Here is a 19,836-nt window from a genome sequence, read left to right on the forward strand (position 1 = left end):
TATCACAATCCCCAAAAATTTGAATTTTCTGTTTGCTCAGCGGGGTATCTAACAGGGTGGAAGTTGGCATACGCGAAGGTGACCGGCAGAGTTTTAAGCACAGAGTCGAGATACGGCGCCTGAAGGGCATCAAGTGTTGTCTCAGCATCTAATAAACTAGTAGACACTAGCAAAAGCTATCGACACTTATATCAATATAACTAACATTGGCCACGGCTACGACGACAATGATGGAAAATTCAACATGGTGGTCAATTATGCACGCGTGCACGCACTCGTGACATACATGGCACTTCTATTAATTGATACTGTCAGATCAAAACGGTACACCGTTGCTGAAAATTCTAAATTAGTTACAAATTTGAAAAAATAGCTAGCAGTAAGGATGAACAGGATCGGCTTTAATAAATTTGATAGCTGTTATATTCATATCATGAAGCGTGGTAGGATCTTCTTAAGTGGAAGGATGTAATCCCCACTCTGGTGTATGATCGTCGAAGCGCTTACAGCTTTTCAACGACAGGCGTACATTTGTATAAAACTAAACGATAGATATTTTAGAGTTCTTTGTTGCGTGAAAAATGTATACAATCGAAATGTCAGTGCTGGCTAAATGTTAATTTTTCAATCAGAATAACGCACTATTACTTTTAGCATTTGCTGCGATATGTTTATGACTGGACAACCAAGCACTGCCGGGAGACCGCATCACTTGTGTACCCTTTAAGCTCAAATGCCGTAATAGAAAAAATGCTCTCCCAGTTAAAGACTGTTATAATATTTTAATAGCTAGTACGTTTCAGCATGGCTGAAGTTGCAATATATGCAGTGACATTAGAACTAGTGATGTGTTTACAACTTTGCTAACAACCCTGAACAACACGTCAGTACGAGTTGTTTAGAAAACTACTTGTTTCAATGTACCTCCCGAATTCAACAACAGAGATAACAAAGCACTAGGCACAATGGCCTTGTTACGTCAAGGTTCAGTCATTCACAATACGAGCCTAAAGTACAGACTTAATGCTATTAAGGATTTCGCCTCTATTCACTTTTTCGATTACACATATAAATATCTCCATCGCTTATCTTTTATCGTGCTGTACGAGCGTACGTGCAGCATAAATGCTTGAACGTGCCAGGTTCGATGCTGCATATGTTGTGGTTATCTAATTCTAGTAAATACGAAATGTAAAGAGCTGTACAAGGGATATATATATATGTGTATTTGTAATATTCAACTTTTCTTCTGTTCGAGTTGAATAAGTTAGTTCCGGAGAAATAGTGGTCCTTAAGCTACCAGAGGTCATGAACTGCACATTTTGATTTGGTGCAACTTTGGTGCGAAATGCTAGCAGTTAGTACTAATGTGGACTTTGGTACTTTTGTACGCAAAATCTTAACGTTGCCTACTTTCTGTTTTTATAGGCAGCTTAAAACGCGTTTACATATCTCAACACAATTGTCTGAGTCTCGAAAGCACCAAGAGGATTCAGAAAAGGTATATACATATATATATATATATGCATATATACAACGCTATGTAAGATGAACTTAAAACTTTTTAATAATTTTTGGGCTATTATTGTCTGTGTTTTACAACGATAATATCATAAGTCGATCGATCATAGCCCAACTTTGATGCAGTGCAGCGAATCAACGATACGGGTTTTCTTTTTTTTTTGCTGTTTCTTGTTTTTGATTTAAAAAAAACTGTCTACTACAAGAATCCTTATAATCAGGTCAGTTATTAACGATACTTAAGAATATCATTGTGGTAATCATCGTAATCATTATTAGGGTCAGTTTGGAGTCGACTTCTATTATTAATTTTCGTTAAAATCAAAGGAACTAAGTGGGGGTTACAAACAGAATAGGGTTGATTGAGACCTTCTACCTATAAGATTATATATATCGACTATACTGTTAAATATTTTTCTAGTGTGTAATTGAAATATATTCTCATCACCTTTTGTGGCGCATTAGTATTACATCCTCCGATCCCCACAACCTCTGAAGATTAAGTTTAACAGGCCAAATAATCCGCGAGACAACAACTACTTACTTGGCGTGTACAGACAGATACATCTTGGTATTTTTATATATTCCGTGCTTTAAAATCTCTGGCTTAAGTTAACTGGAGGACTCTCTTCTGATCTGAAATGCTTCTTAACATCTTGTTGCAGACTTATTCGCTTTATGGTTGCAGCACGGCTACGCTACGTGGCAAAGCGTGTGGTGGGCGTTGACAAGCATGAACAATGTTCGATACCAACCGCAGGAACAGAAATTTCGATACCGCCGACGGCCAATTCTTCCCTGCTTCCTCACGTCCCCACACCTCCTTCTGCCTATAGCCTTGGCGTTGCAGAGCCAGCTTGTCCGTTACGAGACGACGGCTAGGCTTACATTGTTACTGCCTTTCGAACATTTCTTAGCGCCTGACTTTTCATCTTTTGCCGCAGCCAGTTGGGGCGCAAAGCGTTCCCCGGCCAACGCAGTGACATCAGCGGTGGCATTAACAACAGCATCGAAGATGTGAAGGGACCAGCTACCGTCGCCGTTAAAGACGTCATAGCACAGTTCTTTTTGTGTAGCAGCCCGGTGATGGTTTGTCTTGACTACGGAGTGACTCTTGTCTGATCCATCCGCTCCAGGATCTCGCTAATCGCCGATCCGCGCGGGACGCAGGCCTTGTAGCGAGTGGCGAGCTCATGATTGCTTGTCAGGGTGTCATTGGGTCTCGACAACAGTCATGCCGATAGTGTTGCAGCGGCCCCAGCTCCATCGGATGTTGTGGATGTCCAAAACCGGACTGTACTATTGCGTTGCTATCTAGCAACGGTGCAGAGTAGCGGTGAATTGTGGTACGGTGGTGAGTGACAAAGTATGCATGGCAACGTTACATCGCGTTGCTTTCCCCGCTGCCAGAGGGCGCCACAGCTTGGCTTAGGGGCGGCGTCTGCTATAAAGACAAACGGCGGCCGATACAGGTTGGTCAGTTTCAGTTAGATTTTGCTACGGTGATAACAGTCACCAGTTGTATAAAATAGGTCAGCCGAGAGTGTGGAAGCACACTTCGTCGCTGACGGCAACGACGACGACGACGACGACGACGACGAACAACGACGACAAAGAAAGAGAAGGAAAACGGTGGAGGCGTGCGCGGAAAAACGTAAAGTACCCCCCAGTGTCGCTACGGGGCACGAGTGTATTCGTGTGTGCTTGAATCACGTTTGGGAGGGATTTCGCGTTGGAGAAGAGCGGTACTAATAGCCAGGTATTGAGAGACTTGAGCACTTAACTCTAGGATATCCTACGTGATGCGTACTGGGGAAAGGAAGCCAGTCCATAAAGGAGCAATAATCATGAAGGTAAGATGTGAAATGGAAACGCAAAGGTCTATACAAATTTAATGTCCACTTATGATAACTCGTGTCGTACTTAACGATTATTTTAGGTAAAGATAGCTTACTAAGTTAGGAACTGAAGGCTATAACCTAACTAACTTATGAGGTAGACCTGTTTTTGTCAACAGGTAGCAGCACGTTGCTAGCAAAGGCAGATCCTAACACTAGCACGTATTGGTTCCCGTTACATAAATAATGTAGAGAGGGCAAGAGGAATTTATTTATGTAATATACGCACAAAATTAATGATAAAAGCGAGTGTCTAAAATATTTTTGTGCAAAAAAAGTTTAAAAAACAATAGGTTTTATGCTACTTGAACCAAATCACAACCCCATCTAGACGGATCCGCTTTACGAAATTTCGTAGGGTTGGCTTGCAATTTTTTTTAATTAACAAATTAAATTAATTTGACCAAAACAATGACCTTGAGTTAGTAAATTATTGAAATGGTTTATGTCGGTGTCACGTTCGTCACCTCTGGTTCGTGAATCTGAGACATTTTCATATGTCTCATAATTTCGTAACTCATAGATGACTGTTAGATTTTGCCAAATATAAGAAGCCGGCTGCAGATGTAGTAAAACCATCTTATTCAATATTTTCGAATGAGAGGGTTTAGTTGAAATTTTCCACGTTTCTCAGACTAAGACCTTCGCTTAAACCTTTGGATGCAATTCGCCCCAAATACAACACGAAATAGGGCAGGCAATCAAGGGGTCAGAAAATTATACGATATTTATGGCTTAGTATTTCCAGATCGGTATAATGAAAAAAATTAAGTGAAACGAAGAATGAAGTGATAGACTACGTACTATTTGTGAACTATCACTCAAAGACAATGCTTAAAGACAAATTTGTATATTTTATGACCTAAAACAAACGAGCGTTACATTCTGTGTGGGTCTTTCTATAACAGGAATGGAATTATCATCTAATTATTCCTACCAGTGGATATCTTTCAAATTAGTCGATAATTCCAACAATCAAGTAAGCCATTAAAGTTACCTGTCCGGATGAATCAGCTTGATTTCGTCTTCAATTCGTTGCCATTATAGGAAAGATAATATGCTTCGTGGGGATCACTTATTTTTATGATTGTCTTCAACGTCAAAGTAATAATATTGACGACACGTGCTACTTTGCACGATGAGGCCCAAGTGTCTTCTTCGTATTAAAGTCATAATCTTCTTTCTATTTGAGTTGATTTGCTCAAGGAAAACGGGCTTAGTCCATTTATCGTTAACGGATTATCATAATTATTGTAGCAAAATAAAGGGGCGTTGAAACATGGAAGTCGTTAACCCCAAGGAAAGATGTACGCCCCTGTCACAATATATTAACCTTGCAATTGATTATAATGAAACTTGGAAAGACGAGGAGCAGTCGAGTTCTGCCTGGCCAGTCTACTGTTTTGGTAAGATTACGTGAGATATATATATATATATATATGCAATAGTCACAAGCACGTTTTATAGATTGCTCGGTAATACTCTTTATTCAATACTGACGCATTAATCACTGCGTTTATTTTTTTTTTTTCATTTACATTGAATATGCGTTGTTTAGAGTCGCGCTAATGACAACGACACTTCCATAGGACCCATAGTGCTTTTATTACTGTCAATAAAGACGTTTACTATATGGCCAAAATCAAGTACAGCATACACACTAATTAGCAGTAGAAGCACTAGAGACGTACGTCTTTAGGAATATCTAAAGAAAAAAAAAAGACGAATATAACACTCTTTCACTCGTTCGTGATTGTTTCTACCCTGTAAACAGCTGAGTGAATCACAGGCACTGAACACATAAATGATCGTCCCTATTCGACACCCGCTCTATACTGTGCTTCACTGAACTTGCACGTTAATGAATCAGTTTTGTTCAACTTCGTCTCGTTAAGTTTGTAAATACAGTAAAACAGAACTCCTGGAAGTTAAGTAAGGCCTTATAAATGTCGACATTTTCTACACACATGTTAGTCGGATTGTTTGTTTTTACAACTTTAATCGTAATGACCCTTGCAATTGCATCCATGCTGGACATCTTGTACGATGGTAACGAGTATGTCAAATTTCGTGTGCCGTGTGACGTTCGTGGTACAGAATCAACTCTACTTTTACTATATACCCGCTACAGCCGAATGAAAGCGGCGTTATAGTACGCTTTATCAGCGGAAGAACGATTTTTCCAGCTGTAGTTGAATCCCACGGACCGGGGATCGAGCGTACAGAATTACCCAAGCACCATATTGAACAAAGAGTGAATGTGTAGATTTATTGTGTGAATACGCATGAGGTGCGGCTTCGAAACGTATTCCTGCGTGTCTTCGTCGTTTCTGTTGACGTTAATTAGAAACGATTACCTATGAATCATATTAACTACCTCATGCCCGGTATAATATGATGTCTACGCCCAACGCATTGCACAATATATAGAGAATATAAATGATATATAACAAAATACCAAGAAACTGCTTGTTGTTCTGGCCACTCCCTTGTTCTTTGTAGATTTTTCTTGTTATTTACTAGTTTATACTAGTCGTCTATATTTTCCCTGCAATATTCTGTTAGGGCAACGTTGCAATTTGGCCAGGCGTTCCCGAAGCCGGTAGTTGTGATTAACCGAACGAAAATGATTGTGTCTCCTTTTTTCGACGACTAATAAATAGATTAAAGTAAACACTCATCGGAACATTGTGGCATTGGTCAATCAAAACAGCTTTGAAACTGTGAACTTGCATGATGTGTGTACGTGCTCGGCATCCAGTGCCCATTACAAGACTCTATCTAATTGGCAGAACATTTACGACTGTGTTAGCTGTTTCGTGCACGCTGCTCATAATCGTTCAACGGGACACGCAGGCTAAAGTGCCTGGGTGCGCCTTACCAACGCTGACATATTGGCGTCTGCGTTAAATGGACGCACTCGCTGAGCCGGCCCGATAGCAACTAAGAGCGAAAGTCTGCCTAGAAATGATCATTATCATTGTTAACGTCGATGGTATACGATCAAGCAGAATGCAGCAGTGATTGATTGAGTCGAATTGTCATTAACAGCCATACGGCCTATATACGCCTGTGGTGCAGGCCTTACCAAGTGATGTGTTTGTTTGTTTGTTTGTGTGTGATTAATAAAATGCATGAAGGAGCGTTAACTTCCTTAATTAAGTAGTAATTTTGCCGTTGCTATTGGTGCTCCTGTGGCTGTCAAAGTGAAATTATTGGCTGCAAGGATCCCGTACTTCACGCACCTCGTTTGTCTCTTCGCGCAACAGATTATTTACTAGCACCAAGTGGGCATAGTTACGTTAGTTATCGATGTTTATTGAAGCTATAGATCGTAGTGTTTGGGATAAACCTTTGTTCTATGTATACCGGGTATAGAGTAGTAGTTAAAGAGAGATTTTGTGGAATTTTGTTACTGTGCCTGACTGCTAAGCAATAATGAGGAAATTATTCCTTTAAACACTTGACCAGGTACAATTTCGACTAGACCACACCTGTCGTAAGTTAGATAAACTTACTCGAGGACTCTGCCTCTACTTAACCTGCTCGGTTGTCCCTCATTATTACCTGCTCCAAAGACCGATCCAATATAATTTGTGCCGACACTTAACTTTCAGTATCAAAAGACGGTGATACTAAAGCGCACATTCTTGCCAAATCTCCGCCAAAACGTTTGCCGAACAACACCGTCCCAACTGGGCGGAACTCTTCATTTCTTTCTACCAAATATAGATAAGAGCAAGCGATTTTGTAGATCGGACACGAGCTCTGAATTGCGTGTTGCTCTCGAATTGGCAATCTAGAACGCTGGCATTCGGCGAATCTGATAAGTGTCAACCTGTTGTTTCTCCAAGAAGCTGTCAGTTCGCTAGCTATCCGCTACAAATCCATTTTCATCTATTCTCGTTATGTCGACCTTGACGACAGAATTACATGGGCCGTACCGATCTTATCACGGTTGTCGTTGCCGCTGTGATAAAACGACAGAACGAGCGCCACTGACGTGGGAGTACCTTTGTGCTCAGCTCTGGAGACGCTTCTCGTGGCTCGACTGACGCATGGCGGACCCCGCTGCAATTGCTCTAACAACAAGATTTCTTTTAATGAAAACAAAACAGGATTCGCACGATAGACAGCGTAAACTGCACTACCGTGGGCCCTTTCATAGTAAATCGCTCGAATTACCCCTATCAATGATTCGGACTCGATGTCGGTGACAGCATCTTTAACGCACAGATTTTTGTTATAGAATTATGTTTCGCTGCTAAAGTAACAGTTGACGTATGCGTAAGTTAAAGGCTATATTAGAGGGGTTGTTACGCAAAATTTGTTGACAATTCAGATGTTGCCGTATATCGGTCCGGGAGGTGCCGGTGACGGAGCTAGTAAACACTTGTCAGGTTTTAAGGGCAGGCCTATTCCGTTTGCTTTAACCAGCAGCGGTGATATGTAGGCAAGTAGAAATGATCAGGTACGTACCTTAATTGTGCAGTCAGCGTCCTTTGCCATATTCATGGGTCAAACGAAACCATATACTGTAACACACAGAAAAATAACGATATATTTATTATGTAGATAGTTGGCTACTTTTTCCTATGTTATATGACTCAGTTTCCGTGTACGTCAAGTTACTCAATAAGAAAAACCTGCAAAAATGGAAAAATAATTTTTTTTTCTTTGTCAGTATGTCCGTTGAAGGTAGTCCAGTCAACTAACGTGACATAACGTACAACTAACACATAAGATAACGGGCGTACCAATACTAGAAGCAGAACGAACCACAATTAGGTTCTCCTGACCCTGCGAAACATCTGAAGTGCTTGAGGTAATAAGGTATCGTTGCCGACACTGCATTTATACAAGCACTTACGTAGAGCTTTTTACAGAAATACTACTTGGTGTCAAATAAGTTCAGCTCCAACCCGATGCCTTGCGTTCTCTTTTTGAAAGATCTGCTCAATCAATCAATCAATCAATGCAGAACGAACGGTCAGGCCCAAAATAGCCGTACTGCAGAACACTTGCTATCCGTGAAAAGTGGCTACCCTTAACAAACTCTTGTTTTACTACTGGATACGTGTCATATGGCCCAGATGAAGTGTCCGTTACTAAGACAATTAACCCGTAAGTAAGCAATCGCTGACCGGGCTGATGTCTAAGCACAATGTGCATTTATTCGAGTAAATCGGATGCTTTGATTAAGCGGAACTTGCCCAAATCACCATTCGGTTATTACTGCGGTTTACCAACTATCGATCGATCTGTCATCGATCCCAGTCACATCATTTCCCTCATCTCCTGAACAGGATCGATTTCATTCGGGACATGCTAACGCATACGATGGAGTATCATCGCATGATCTGCTCATACCGTTTTTGTGCGGCCCGGTACTGTCTATCCACCATATTGATCCGTAGGCCGTGCGAATCATTGACAGAGCTGTCGATGAGCAGAAGCTCACAGCGATAGAACCGATCGGCCGTTCGGAGTAACTTGGACCCATGCCTCTTTAAGGTTCCACAACTGTCGGGAAGATATAAAAGTAAGATTGAGAATATTGTTACATATAGGTAAGAAAAGGACTATCGGCAATTGGAGTAAGTGGATGATGAATCACAAAAATATGGATAAAAAAAATCAGCAGAGATGGATAGCATCCATGGACTGGGTAATGGCATCTAAGGTACAATTGTCGAAATGGTTCTCCCTTGAGACATAACCGTTAGTGGAGATACCGACGGACGGTAATATATACAATGCGAACCCTGTAATTGGGCGATGCCGTTATCTTTTTTAGTTAGAGTTTGATTTAACTATAGAGTAGGAACATTGACTGTTTTTGGCATGTCCCACCTGACACAGAGAACTTGGAATCAAGAAAAGGCGTACATATGCTCCTCTAAGATTAGCACTTTTCATAAGCACTCTATCAATGTGTTTGGAAAAAAGGTAATATACTAAGCGAAGATCATATTTTCTAGATTAGACCGCTGTCGTCACCGAGCAAGTACGATAGTTTTAGCGCACTGCACCAAATTTGGTTGAAGTACTCATTTGGGTGAGCTTACAAACCATGTATAGCAGCAAGATTATGTTTGAATATTATCTCCCGCACGTCAATTTAGATTCGGTACTTCGGCTTACAACATTTTCAGCGTGTAAAGCGCTGGTAAAGCGAAACCGTCTAAATATCGAGATCTAGCGTTTGGCCTGGCCCACGGACAATTAAGTGTTGTTCTGGGTAGACTGTAAACAAATCACAAGAGAAAAAAAAGTATTAACTATAAACAAATCTATTATCTAAAAAAGTCTGCTCCTGCTTATGTATTTTCTTATCGTATGTACCAGCGTACGCAGCTAAGTGGGCAAAGCTAACCAAAGTATTCATTTATATTCCGCTCTACCTGGTCACTTCTTGTATATTTCAAGTGACCAAATCTGAACGCATTTCGTCTGTTAGTCGATTCACATTGATCCTACGTGTATTGTGTCATACTAATTCAATCGGCCCACTCGAAAGACATATCTCGTGAGTGGACTGGAACCGGCGATGACAACCTTACCCTTGCAGTTTTTATAGATCGCCCTCTTCTGGGGCAGAGTTTTGCTTGAAAAGTGCGATTGCCACCTACGCTTTTTTCCAACACGTCCGTTAGCAATCGCGGTAGTCTCGTAGAAGAATTTTCGATCATATCAGCGTCTGCCCGCTGGTCTTCACCCCCCCCCCCACCACCCCCCTCTGAGATGGGGGTTGATTTCGATACAAAGATCTATAATCTGTCTTAGTTTTCATACGATTCGTAAGAGCCGCCAAATGCTTCGGGGTCCCTCTATATCGCAGGAGGGGACAATTAACTTAGTTGCTTACAAAAAGATTGCTAGGGAACGCATGGACCAAGGCATGTTAAAATAGGCCCATGTCCGAGTTTCATTAGAACTCTTACGTCAAATAATTAACACTTGACAATTATAACAATAATATATATATATTTTTTAACTAAAAGAGATCTTTTTTTAATATTTTACGAAGTTGCTGGATGAAATCATTAATCTATTGATTTCTAAGGCATTCTCCAAAAAGATGTTTACTCGAACCATTCCTGCATACGTTATATCGTAGTAATTCAACAGCAATATCCATTGACTTTCTATCAAAGAAGTGCGCATTCTTCCAGATGCGTTGAAAATTATATAGTGTGGTAATTTTACCTGCAAGACAAATAAGTTATTCACGTTTAGCGATGATAAACTGGTTTGAAAAAGAGGACACTCACCGGTGTACGTACAAAGTTACAGGTCATATTGAACGAGCGCTAACTTGTTTCAGGTTTCCTCAGAGCCCAGTCTGCTGGTTTCCTCTTCTTTGGAGATTCTCATGATGATTTTTTACATTTCGCCTTCGAACGTTCGGGCAAACTTGTCGCTCAACTACATGTAAAGTCTATTCCTCTATATTGAAATAATAAATCCCTAAAAGGGGACCGAAAATATCGATTTCCATGTGACAGTCCAAATCTCACTCTTCCGAAAATGAACAAATAGTTGCTATAAGTGTACGGACGACGATCTTTCTTTACATGTTTAACTGTGAACGCCGCATAAGGGGTGCATATCGAACTGTTGACAGCGCCGTCTCCACTATATATATATATATATATATAGAATTCCAACAGCAATGGAGTACGGTGTGAAGCCGAATTTCGTCCATGAATCCCCGGAACTCCATTGAATCCACAAGTATTAGGTTTCTGTTCGGATGCTTCCCTCCATTGGACGCTAACGCGCAGCACTTTCAAGTGGCAGTTACTTGAATATAAGGTAATGCCCGATGATAAGTCCTATTTCTCTAGCGGACAGGATTTTAACTATAAACCACCGATACATAAATGCTTATATGTACGCTCTGTCTTGAGCTGAATTATAGCTAGCCTCCGCTGATACAGTGGCGGATGCAACAACAGGCGACATTGTAATGCACGGCTGTATAGTATTGTCTTATACACAGCTATGATCGTCAGTTAGTTAGAATAAAAGCTTCAGCGTGGCGTCGATTTATCTTCAGTTTACTTGCCGTGCATTTTCATAATCGGTTGCTCTTTTGCAGACGGATTGACATTGGGTCCGTTCGTCCATCTAGACTTCCCGAATTCTTCATACAGTAGGAGGAGAACAGGTCATCATCATTACTTACGCTGGTTCCTTTACTATCTACCACCGTTGTCACTAGTGACATTGTGCAGATTAATACAGCTGATCTAGCAGCTTGTGCATGTAAACAACTGTACATAGGCGTAAAAGGTACGATAAGCGAGACTGTACATACTGCTGCGACGTTACTGTGTCTCTGAACGTGACCGACTGCAGCAACGACACCCGGTAGTAATTGGCCGGTAATCTAAACCTGCAGCGTAGCGTGGGTACGTAGTCACTTAAGCGCTACATCTACAATGCAATCTTCCTTTTCTCTAGTAAATGTAGTCGACGCGCATTTGCGATTCAGTCATGCACTACCATGAAACTATATATATTAATGAGTAAATATATGTATAGTTATACTGCAGTATTATCGATATTTAGCTACGCGGGTCTACGAAGCTCTCGACAGTGGCAGTCGCGCGCGTTTATGCATATCCCCAGTCCACTTTTTTTGGGAGTGAGCGAACGCCATCTGGTGTTCTTTCAGCGCGCGTCTATGCATATCCCCAGTCCACTTTTTTGGGAGTGAGCGAACGCCATCTGGTGTTGTTTCAGCGCGCGTCTATGCATATCCCCAGTCCACTTTTTTGGGAGTGAGCGAACGCCACCTGGTGTTGTTTCAGCGCGCGAGGTTGCCGAACGACAAAGTTGATATTACCGCCGTTATGTCTATTGTTTAACGCCTGCTATGGTGGCCGCAATGTTAGGTTCCATAAGGCTTGATACGACTGGGGTGTGGGTAGCACAGTTGTACTAATATAGCTACCGGTACGCGATTGTTGGCTAGACAACAGACGAGGCCAATGTGGGAATACGGGAGACAAACAAAAAGCTACCTGTGAATATCTACAAGAATTTATAGAATGCAGCATACAGTGTGAACAGTATCGTATGCCGTGAACATATTATGCAAACTGGATCCGCTATGCTAGCGCATTGACTTGATATACTATCCGCTGACTGGCCATGCGGTTGGTTGAGAATAAGGGAGGACTAGGTATGAGCGACATCAAACGCAGGAGAGAGGGTTAAATCAGTATTTTTGCTCTAGGCAAAGGTAGCAGTAGGCCGTAGGCCTAGCCTATATACATAATTGATTTTTAGCTACCATACTATTAAGTGCTTATTAATGAGCATAGGTAAAAATGAAATTGTTGATTCTCTTTGCCATTTACGAGAAGTCATTGCTAAACTCAACTATCCGCTCGATAGTTGGCTGTCTGCCGCAAGGGATAAAACGCCGGTTTGTAAACTCCGAACTCCAGAAGCGTAATCAGTGGAAATATTTGGGTAACGAATGTACCATACATGGTACTTATAGTGAATTCAAATCGATCATTTTATTCAGATCATCCGTGCGATGCGTCGTTAGCTCGTCATAGCGCTATAGACCTTGTATGAACGCAAATATGTGGGATCTTCGTTCGCTTCGTTTGTATTTTTATTCGATTTATGTGAGTTAAAAGGCACCGTATTTTTCCTGCTAATCGATCGCCTGCGCGGCTTGCAACTTTCAGGTGACGCGAAATGGCATTTCATCCTTGAAAGTTCAACCGCAAGCGGCACTAGGCCAGCTCAAGGTTTCTGGCTTAATCGCCAGAAGACACATGATAAATACACACAAAAGCTACGTCTATTTTCATAAACTCTTTAACACTGAAAACCTTAATCTATGATTTTTAATAGGGTTGTCTAGTTCCCTATTGAGTGCGCATCCGGTTAAATGGATATGATAGTTCAACGGCTCAATAATGAATAGTAAACCTCGAGCAGAAATAGGTACTTTTGCGGATGTAACGAGGTTATGCCTAATGAGACTAGTGGCAATTATTCCCTCTTGATTTTCAGGAGTTCGGCTCGGTAGCTGTCTTGGTGCTTACGCTGATCGGGCCTGGATTGGCTCGTTCTAACGATGGATTCTCAAGCATCAATCGGCAAGAAGATGTAAGTTGCCAGACTTAGGATGACTAGTAACAGAACCGATTCATTCATGTAATATGATTCGTACACAGTAACGTAAATACAAGTCCGCTTATGTGCCGTTTGTCTATACATACCAGTATGCAGCTTCTTAAATTTTACATGCAAAACAATTTACAAATTATACAGTTTTAACATGCCTGATTTCATTAGCTGCGCGGTGGAATCGAAGGGATTGTCGCCTCGGTCAACATCTAATGTTTACTGAGCACAAGCGGAAACAAATATGGCAGTTTCTGCTGAAAGACGGCATGCTACACATAAATACATGTTGAACTCCTTAATTTTATTATTTATTAATAACTTAGTTTGTTACGTATTTTTATTACCATTATTTAAAGCTTGACTTTTCCTCAGACAATTAGTGCGCTCTGCATAGGATCAATCAGTCATTGGCCATTTTATCAGACTGCCATCCTCGGGTCATTGGGCGCCAGTCCCTACACAAATTGGCACCACTTTTTATTTTGCCCCATTAGTACCATTACAGTTTCGCATTGCTTTTGTACGCGTTATGCCGCAGCCAGTACTGGAGATATTGCTGGCGCCATAGTTATTTCGGCGTTATAACGTTATTTGCAGCCATTCAACCTTCTATTGTCCTGCGTGCACCATCGGGCATTGATGCACGTTAGTGAGTCATATGAACGATATAATCATACAGCTATCTCGGCAGCCCTTCAACCGTTCAGAGTGTAATTTGCAACTGGGGTATTGCGACGTCGTCCATAAGCTATGCTGAACTATCGAAATGCGATTTTTAAAATAATCAAATGCAAAAGACGTATAATAGTTTTATAATAATAATAATAATAATAATAACGGTTTTCTTCGAATGGGGAAATATGTTTGCTTGCTAGTGCCGCTTCATTTGAAAATATGTACTCAAGAGGGCAGAGCAAGAGCGTGATTGTGTTCGTAGAGAGGTCCATTAGCAACAAACGGTCTATTATACGTTACGTGCTATTGTGCACTTTCGTGGTTGAGGGCAAATACCAATAGCCATTTGTAACAATAATGATGGGAAATTCAGACTCTAGCGTGCAAATACAAACCGTGAAGATGCCTGCTTGTCATCTATGCACACTAGTAGAAGGTAAGTGACGTCACACTGAGCCGGTACGAGATAGGTAAACAGGCCAATAATGTGGGGATCCACAACGTATTCATCATTAATAAAACCCGCCATAAATAAAATAAGCTATAAGGAAGAAATATGGCGCCACAGGTTGTAATGAGCATTTACTGCAAATGGTCCTCTGTAGTCGTTGTATAGCTAGCTGGTCGTTTCGCACCGGCAAATTATTGATTCGTGTCAAAAAGCTTCGTTAATTTTCTTTAACTAACTGCTGTTAACTAACGGGGTAACTGTTGTTTTAGGGCCATGGTAATTATCAATACAATTACGACATTACCGATTGGGATACCAACCTCAAAAGGTGGGAAACTGTTGATGCAGAAAACAATCGTCGGGGAGGATACACCATCACTGATATAGATGGAAAGGTCCGCCAGGTCGAGTACACGGCTGGCAAGAACGGTTTTCGTGCTATAGTCAAGACGAATGAGCCTGGCACAAAGACACATTTTACAGGCGACCACGACGCTATCTATGTTCGCGATGGCGTAACGAAGATCATCCAGGACGCACAGCCCGCGCTACAGCAGACCGGACATGTCCTCAAGCAGAAGGTATTTTCGTAGCAGGCAAATTTGTTCACATAGAATAGTGGCTAGCTATGACATAATCGTATGTAAAAAAAATGTTCTTAATGCTATAGAAAATATTTAGTTTGTTAAATATGCAGTAAGTGTAAGCAAGGTTAGCAATCAAGATGAGCATAGTTAACATATTTGCGCTTTAACGACAGCGTCACGTTTTGCGTTCTCACCCTTTTTGTTAAATAAGAACTATATTTTTTAGTATGCGTTTTTAGTATAACCCACAACATGGTCATCGTTTGGCGTTTGTTGTTGTTGTTGTTATCGTCGGCTTCGTGGTTCATCATCAGCTTTTTTGTCTCGTTTCGTGTGATAGAAACTAGGCCACGTGCATCATCATACTCACGTCATCCCGGAAGCTCCGATCGATCCCGCGATTCCCGCGGTGCACGCGCACTCTGTACGTCCCGTTGTCAAACTTCAAACGCCACTTGTGGTTCCGACTGTTGTTCAGCCTGCTCCGGTTCCGGTCGTTATTCCGCCCCCGCCACCTCCTCCGGTTGTAGTGCATAGGCCGATCTTTCACGAGACAGTTATTCAACGTGCCCCTGAGCCAGGTTTGTTGAGTAAACTAAGGCGTACATGCATTTATATCACTATTTTCTAGTGAAACGGTACAAGCTAACACTACGGATTCTTATTCGTTGAATTTTCCTCTGTTAGTTATTCCGGTTGTACCGAAGCGCACGATCGCCTATATTCCGCCCATTGTTACGCACAAGCAGGTGCATGTACCGCCATTGCCACCAAAACCAGTGTTTGAACATGTTCACCGCGTCGCTCATCAACCGCCTCCTTCTGTCGTACGTGTGGAGCCTGCGGTAGCGCCTAGGCCTGTCGTAGTCACTGACATTCCCGCTTACACTGGACCTCGTCGTCGGCCCCAAAAGTTTATTGAGGACCCATCACAGGCATTCGAAACGCCCACAGAAAAAGTCATCCTAACGCCAAAGCGCGTTCCCGCCTACGCTCCTGACCAGGATCTTCCCGAAGACTACGGCACCGTCAGCGTGCCAACCGTTCCACCCCCAGCCTCACGTCTCCGTACCGCCTATGTGCCAGAGAAGATTGTCGCAGCTCCGGTTGTCAAATCCGCTTTACCAGTAACCCGTTTTGCACCCATCGCGATTCGTCCAGTCTACCAGCCGAAGTATTCGTACGGGCCTACTTATCACACCACCTCGTACCAGCCGATCTCCCATACACCATTGCGCTGCTCGCGTTGCAGCGGCTACGGAAAGGCCAAATCCAGGTAAACAACTCAGCTATGGCACTTCAGTCATCAACAAAAATCACTATGGATAAAACTAAGTGTATCTGGTAATGCGCTTCCACCCTGGTGACGGGATGGTTCGCATTTTTTACGATACATGATGAGTGTCGCATCGCTAGAGAGTCGTCAGAACACACGGTATGGAAGATCTGGTATCTTCCATACGATTGAAGAGTAAGCAATAGATGAAGTATATGGCGAAGACGAACCAAGTTTTCTTTAAATTTACACAGCTCGCACATAGCAGAGCCGCTGTTGTAAATTTTGATGGTATTCAGTAATAGCAACGACGTCGTGTTGATCATAACTCTAAGATTGGAACTTCGCGCATCATTGCTTGCATTCAATTTTTGTGGTTGGCTTGCAGTTATAATAAGTTGGAATTGATCTACCCTATTTGACAGCCTGCCTCAAATCGGTGAATAAATAAATATACGGATTGTCGTTTAAGCATAAGGCGCTCTGTTGCATGACAAAAAAGTAATTGCATGGGCCACGTTCCATTGTGGACGTGTTGCATACTCGACACATCTCGCTATCGCATTTATCTATCATGCTATTACCTTTAGGACTTCAGGAAGAAAGCATCAATGGAAAACACCACATCGACTTGGTCCTATTGAAAGCTGAAGTGTTCTATCTATCAAAGTCGTACTCTAAATAATCGAAATACAGAAAAGTCATTTCTTCAGCAGTGATTCTTTTTCTCTACTAAGCCTTTCTCATATTTATATTCAGCGTCTGTGAAGCCTTTTCGTATATCGCGCAGTGCCTGAGGTCTACGACTTTTTGCTGGAGCAGATGATGTTTGGCGGTGTTACGTTGCTTTAGATACCTTTGACTAATCTAGTTTTATCTACGCCAGGGTTCTTTTCCCTTCATACTCGTTTCTTAATAGCCCGCTGCGCTCACTTGTACTGTCAAAAGTGAGCAGCTGTCCATCCAAGCTCGAATGTTTCCTCATTTGAGAAAATTACCTTTGAGACTCGAGCTAATATACAATGTAGATCTAGAGATTCAGTTCAGGACTTGCATACAATAGAAAAATTAATAATACGGACACCTCAAGTAACCAAACATCTCAAAAATCCAGAGTACGATATCTAGAAATACCACAAAAAAAAAAGCACGACGAAATATGCCTATCCTTGATAGACGTTTTACGGAAATTTCAGCATGGAAAAATAATATTAGCATGTGCCAAATAATTGAGCCTGCGTACGTACAATTATTTTGAAACAAAGACTACAATGAACATATACGAAAATCATAAAATATTCAGCTAAAAGAAAATTAGAGGCACTATAGATATTCTGGTGCTAAATGCATTAATTTATGCATATGAAATAAAAATATCCTCAAATATATCTACATAATCACAGGCTACCTTGCATGAACGCACTTGACCCTGTATACTATGCCCGATGGTCCTCACTCAGGACGATCGTAAATTTCCGTAAATTAAATTATTTGTACGTGAAAAAGATCATATAGCCGTCGTGTTCTTATTGCTAGGTACATGTAGATCGAAAATGTGTACATATCATTGCATCTCGTCAGAAAAGCGGATTCTGAATTTTCCTATATCAACTGAAGTAGGTGTAAATTGGTACATATATTTATGTATAGCTTAGAAATACGTACGTTCTACAATAATTACATTAAGCGCTACTCGAGGGCGCTGCTGGAACCGGTGTCACCATAAGCCTATGGAGTTTACTAATATGATCATCTTTACGCAATATGACATCGCAGTTTGCGACCAGTACTTTTGTTACGAATAAGGTTTTACCCTTTTAGGTATTTGAAATAAAGTCTATCACAAAGCAAATAAATTATTAAGACATGGGTGTTAGATACCTACGTGAAACTTCTTCACTTCCATATAGTAAATTTAAATGTTGGAAAGTGTGTTGGCCACATACTGTAGACTGTCTCAGAGGTTAACAATGCCTTTCGCTTATGTAATGGCCTTGACTTGTCTTCTATGCAGACAAAATCCAGTGTACGAAATCGATTTATATTTAAAACTGCCATAGATGTTTCCCGCAACCAATATAAGCTTCGACAAAGGTAAGGATTTTTTCTCACATTTCTCGTTCTTTTCATTGCTATTGCGCCGTAACAGACCTACAAAACTAATTATGTCATCTGCCTCTTCTCTGAGAAAGGTCCCGAATTTTCGAAAATCATTTCCTCAAACAGTCCAAGGTCACGCATTTTGTATTAGTGTGTACAAGGAACTTCTATAGTGTACAGCTTCAATGCGGGGATTGGCAAAAGCACATATTTTACCATTTTTAGTATATTATGTTTAGATGTCAGCGAGCGGCATGCCTCGTGATGTACTTCATTGGGACTATAAGTGGTCGAATATTACGTCCGGAACGAAAACTTTGAGCTGTGTGTGGACTTGCTATGTATTAACCGCGTAACAGGGTACTTGGCCGTGTCTTTGATTTACAGAGGAAAGTTTAGGATTTTTTCCAAATATTGTTGTGGTCCTTATTTCAATTGTAATGTATTAGGTTTTCCGATTCTGTTTAAACAGCCGAAATACCTCAGTTAAAACTACGCATGAAAAACGTAATATATTTGGTCGAGATTTATTCCAGGCCCTTGGCCATTTGTGTCTATAAGCTGATTAAGTACCATCAAAGGATGACGCATCTATGAGAAAGGGTTTCTTTAGGTATGAGAATCAACGCTCAGCGTTTTTTTTTGTAAGGGTAGAACGCCGGTAGGATTTATTGAGGATAGGTGAAAAAGCTGGGCAAGGAAGCTATTAGTGAAATGGCAGATTAAAAATCATGTTGGGAGGTTGAAGACCAGGAAGGAAGGAAGTACTTATACCTCAAAACCTTAAATAAAAGTGCGAGCTGCAAGATGATCATGGAAGTCCTTCATTTCTGGTGATGATGTCTTTCAAGCTGGTTTCTGCGTGTCATAATTATGCATAATTGTGTAGAGTATCCATAAGAGTTTCCATGTGTTCTGAGTCCACGTAAAAAATTTTTCATGGCAATTTAATTATACGTGCTTTGAAAAATTCCATATTGAGCAGATAGGAAACACAAGTTTCCGTGATTATAAGACCGCGTTCTTGTGTTTGAAGTCCTGAAGTATAGCTATCTTCACCGTAGTCCTCAACCTCCAAATCAACATTCGTAAAGTAATTGCACCAGTAACAAACAGTTGTGTCGCTGAAGGCTTCATTGCTTTGTGTTTTTACCAATCTTCAAGAAA

General features: G+C 41.2%; 1 protein-coding gene and 1 long non-coding RNA gene across 3 annotated transcripts in view; one reads left to right on the forward strand and one right to left on the reverse strand.

Moving 5' to 3' along the window:
- LOC111255597 (uncharacterized) overlaps positions 1–18,083 on the forward strand; it is a 49,017-nt gene extending 30,934 nt beyond the window's left edge. For both annotated transcript variants that reach the window (XM_086978221.1, XM_022817719.2), the window contains exons 5-10: positions 1,429–1,501; positions 2,187–3,374; positions 13,464–13,559; positions 14,976–15,287; positions 15,634–15,874; positions 15,981–18,083. In XM_086978221.1, the coding sequence (XP_086834347.1) occupies positions 3,324–3,374; positions 13,464–13,559; positions 14,976–15,287; positions 15,634–15,874; positions 15,981–16,573 (1,293 nt within the window). In that variant the 5' untranslated portion in view covers positions 1,429–1,501; positions 2,187–3,323 and the 3' untranslated portion in view covers positions 16,574–18,083. The remainder of the gene's footprint in view (positions 1–1,428; positions 1,502–2,186; positions 3,375–13,463; positions 13,560–14,975; positions 15,288–15,633; positions 15,875–15,980) is intronic.
- Positions 4,879–11,816, reverse strand: LOC147758260 (uncharacterized). Its single transcript, XR_015319650.1, has 3 exons — positions 10,694–11,816; positions 7,899–7,954; positions 4,879–7,501 (listed from the first exon to the last, which is right to left on the reverse strand). It is a non-coding gene; the product is annotated as an uncharacterized LOC147758260 (long non-coding RNA).
- Positions 18,084–19,836: the final 1,753 nt, after the last annotated feature.

The sequence above is a fragment of the Varroa destructor genome, unplaced genomic scaffold (genome assembly GCF_002443255.2).
Source record: "Varroa destructor unplaced genomic scaffold, Vdes_3.0 BEIS01000001.1, whole genome shotgun sequence".
Taxonomy (NCBI): Eukaryota; Metazoa; Arthropoda; class Arachnida; order Mesostigmata; family Varroidae; genus Varroa; species Varroa destructor.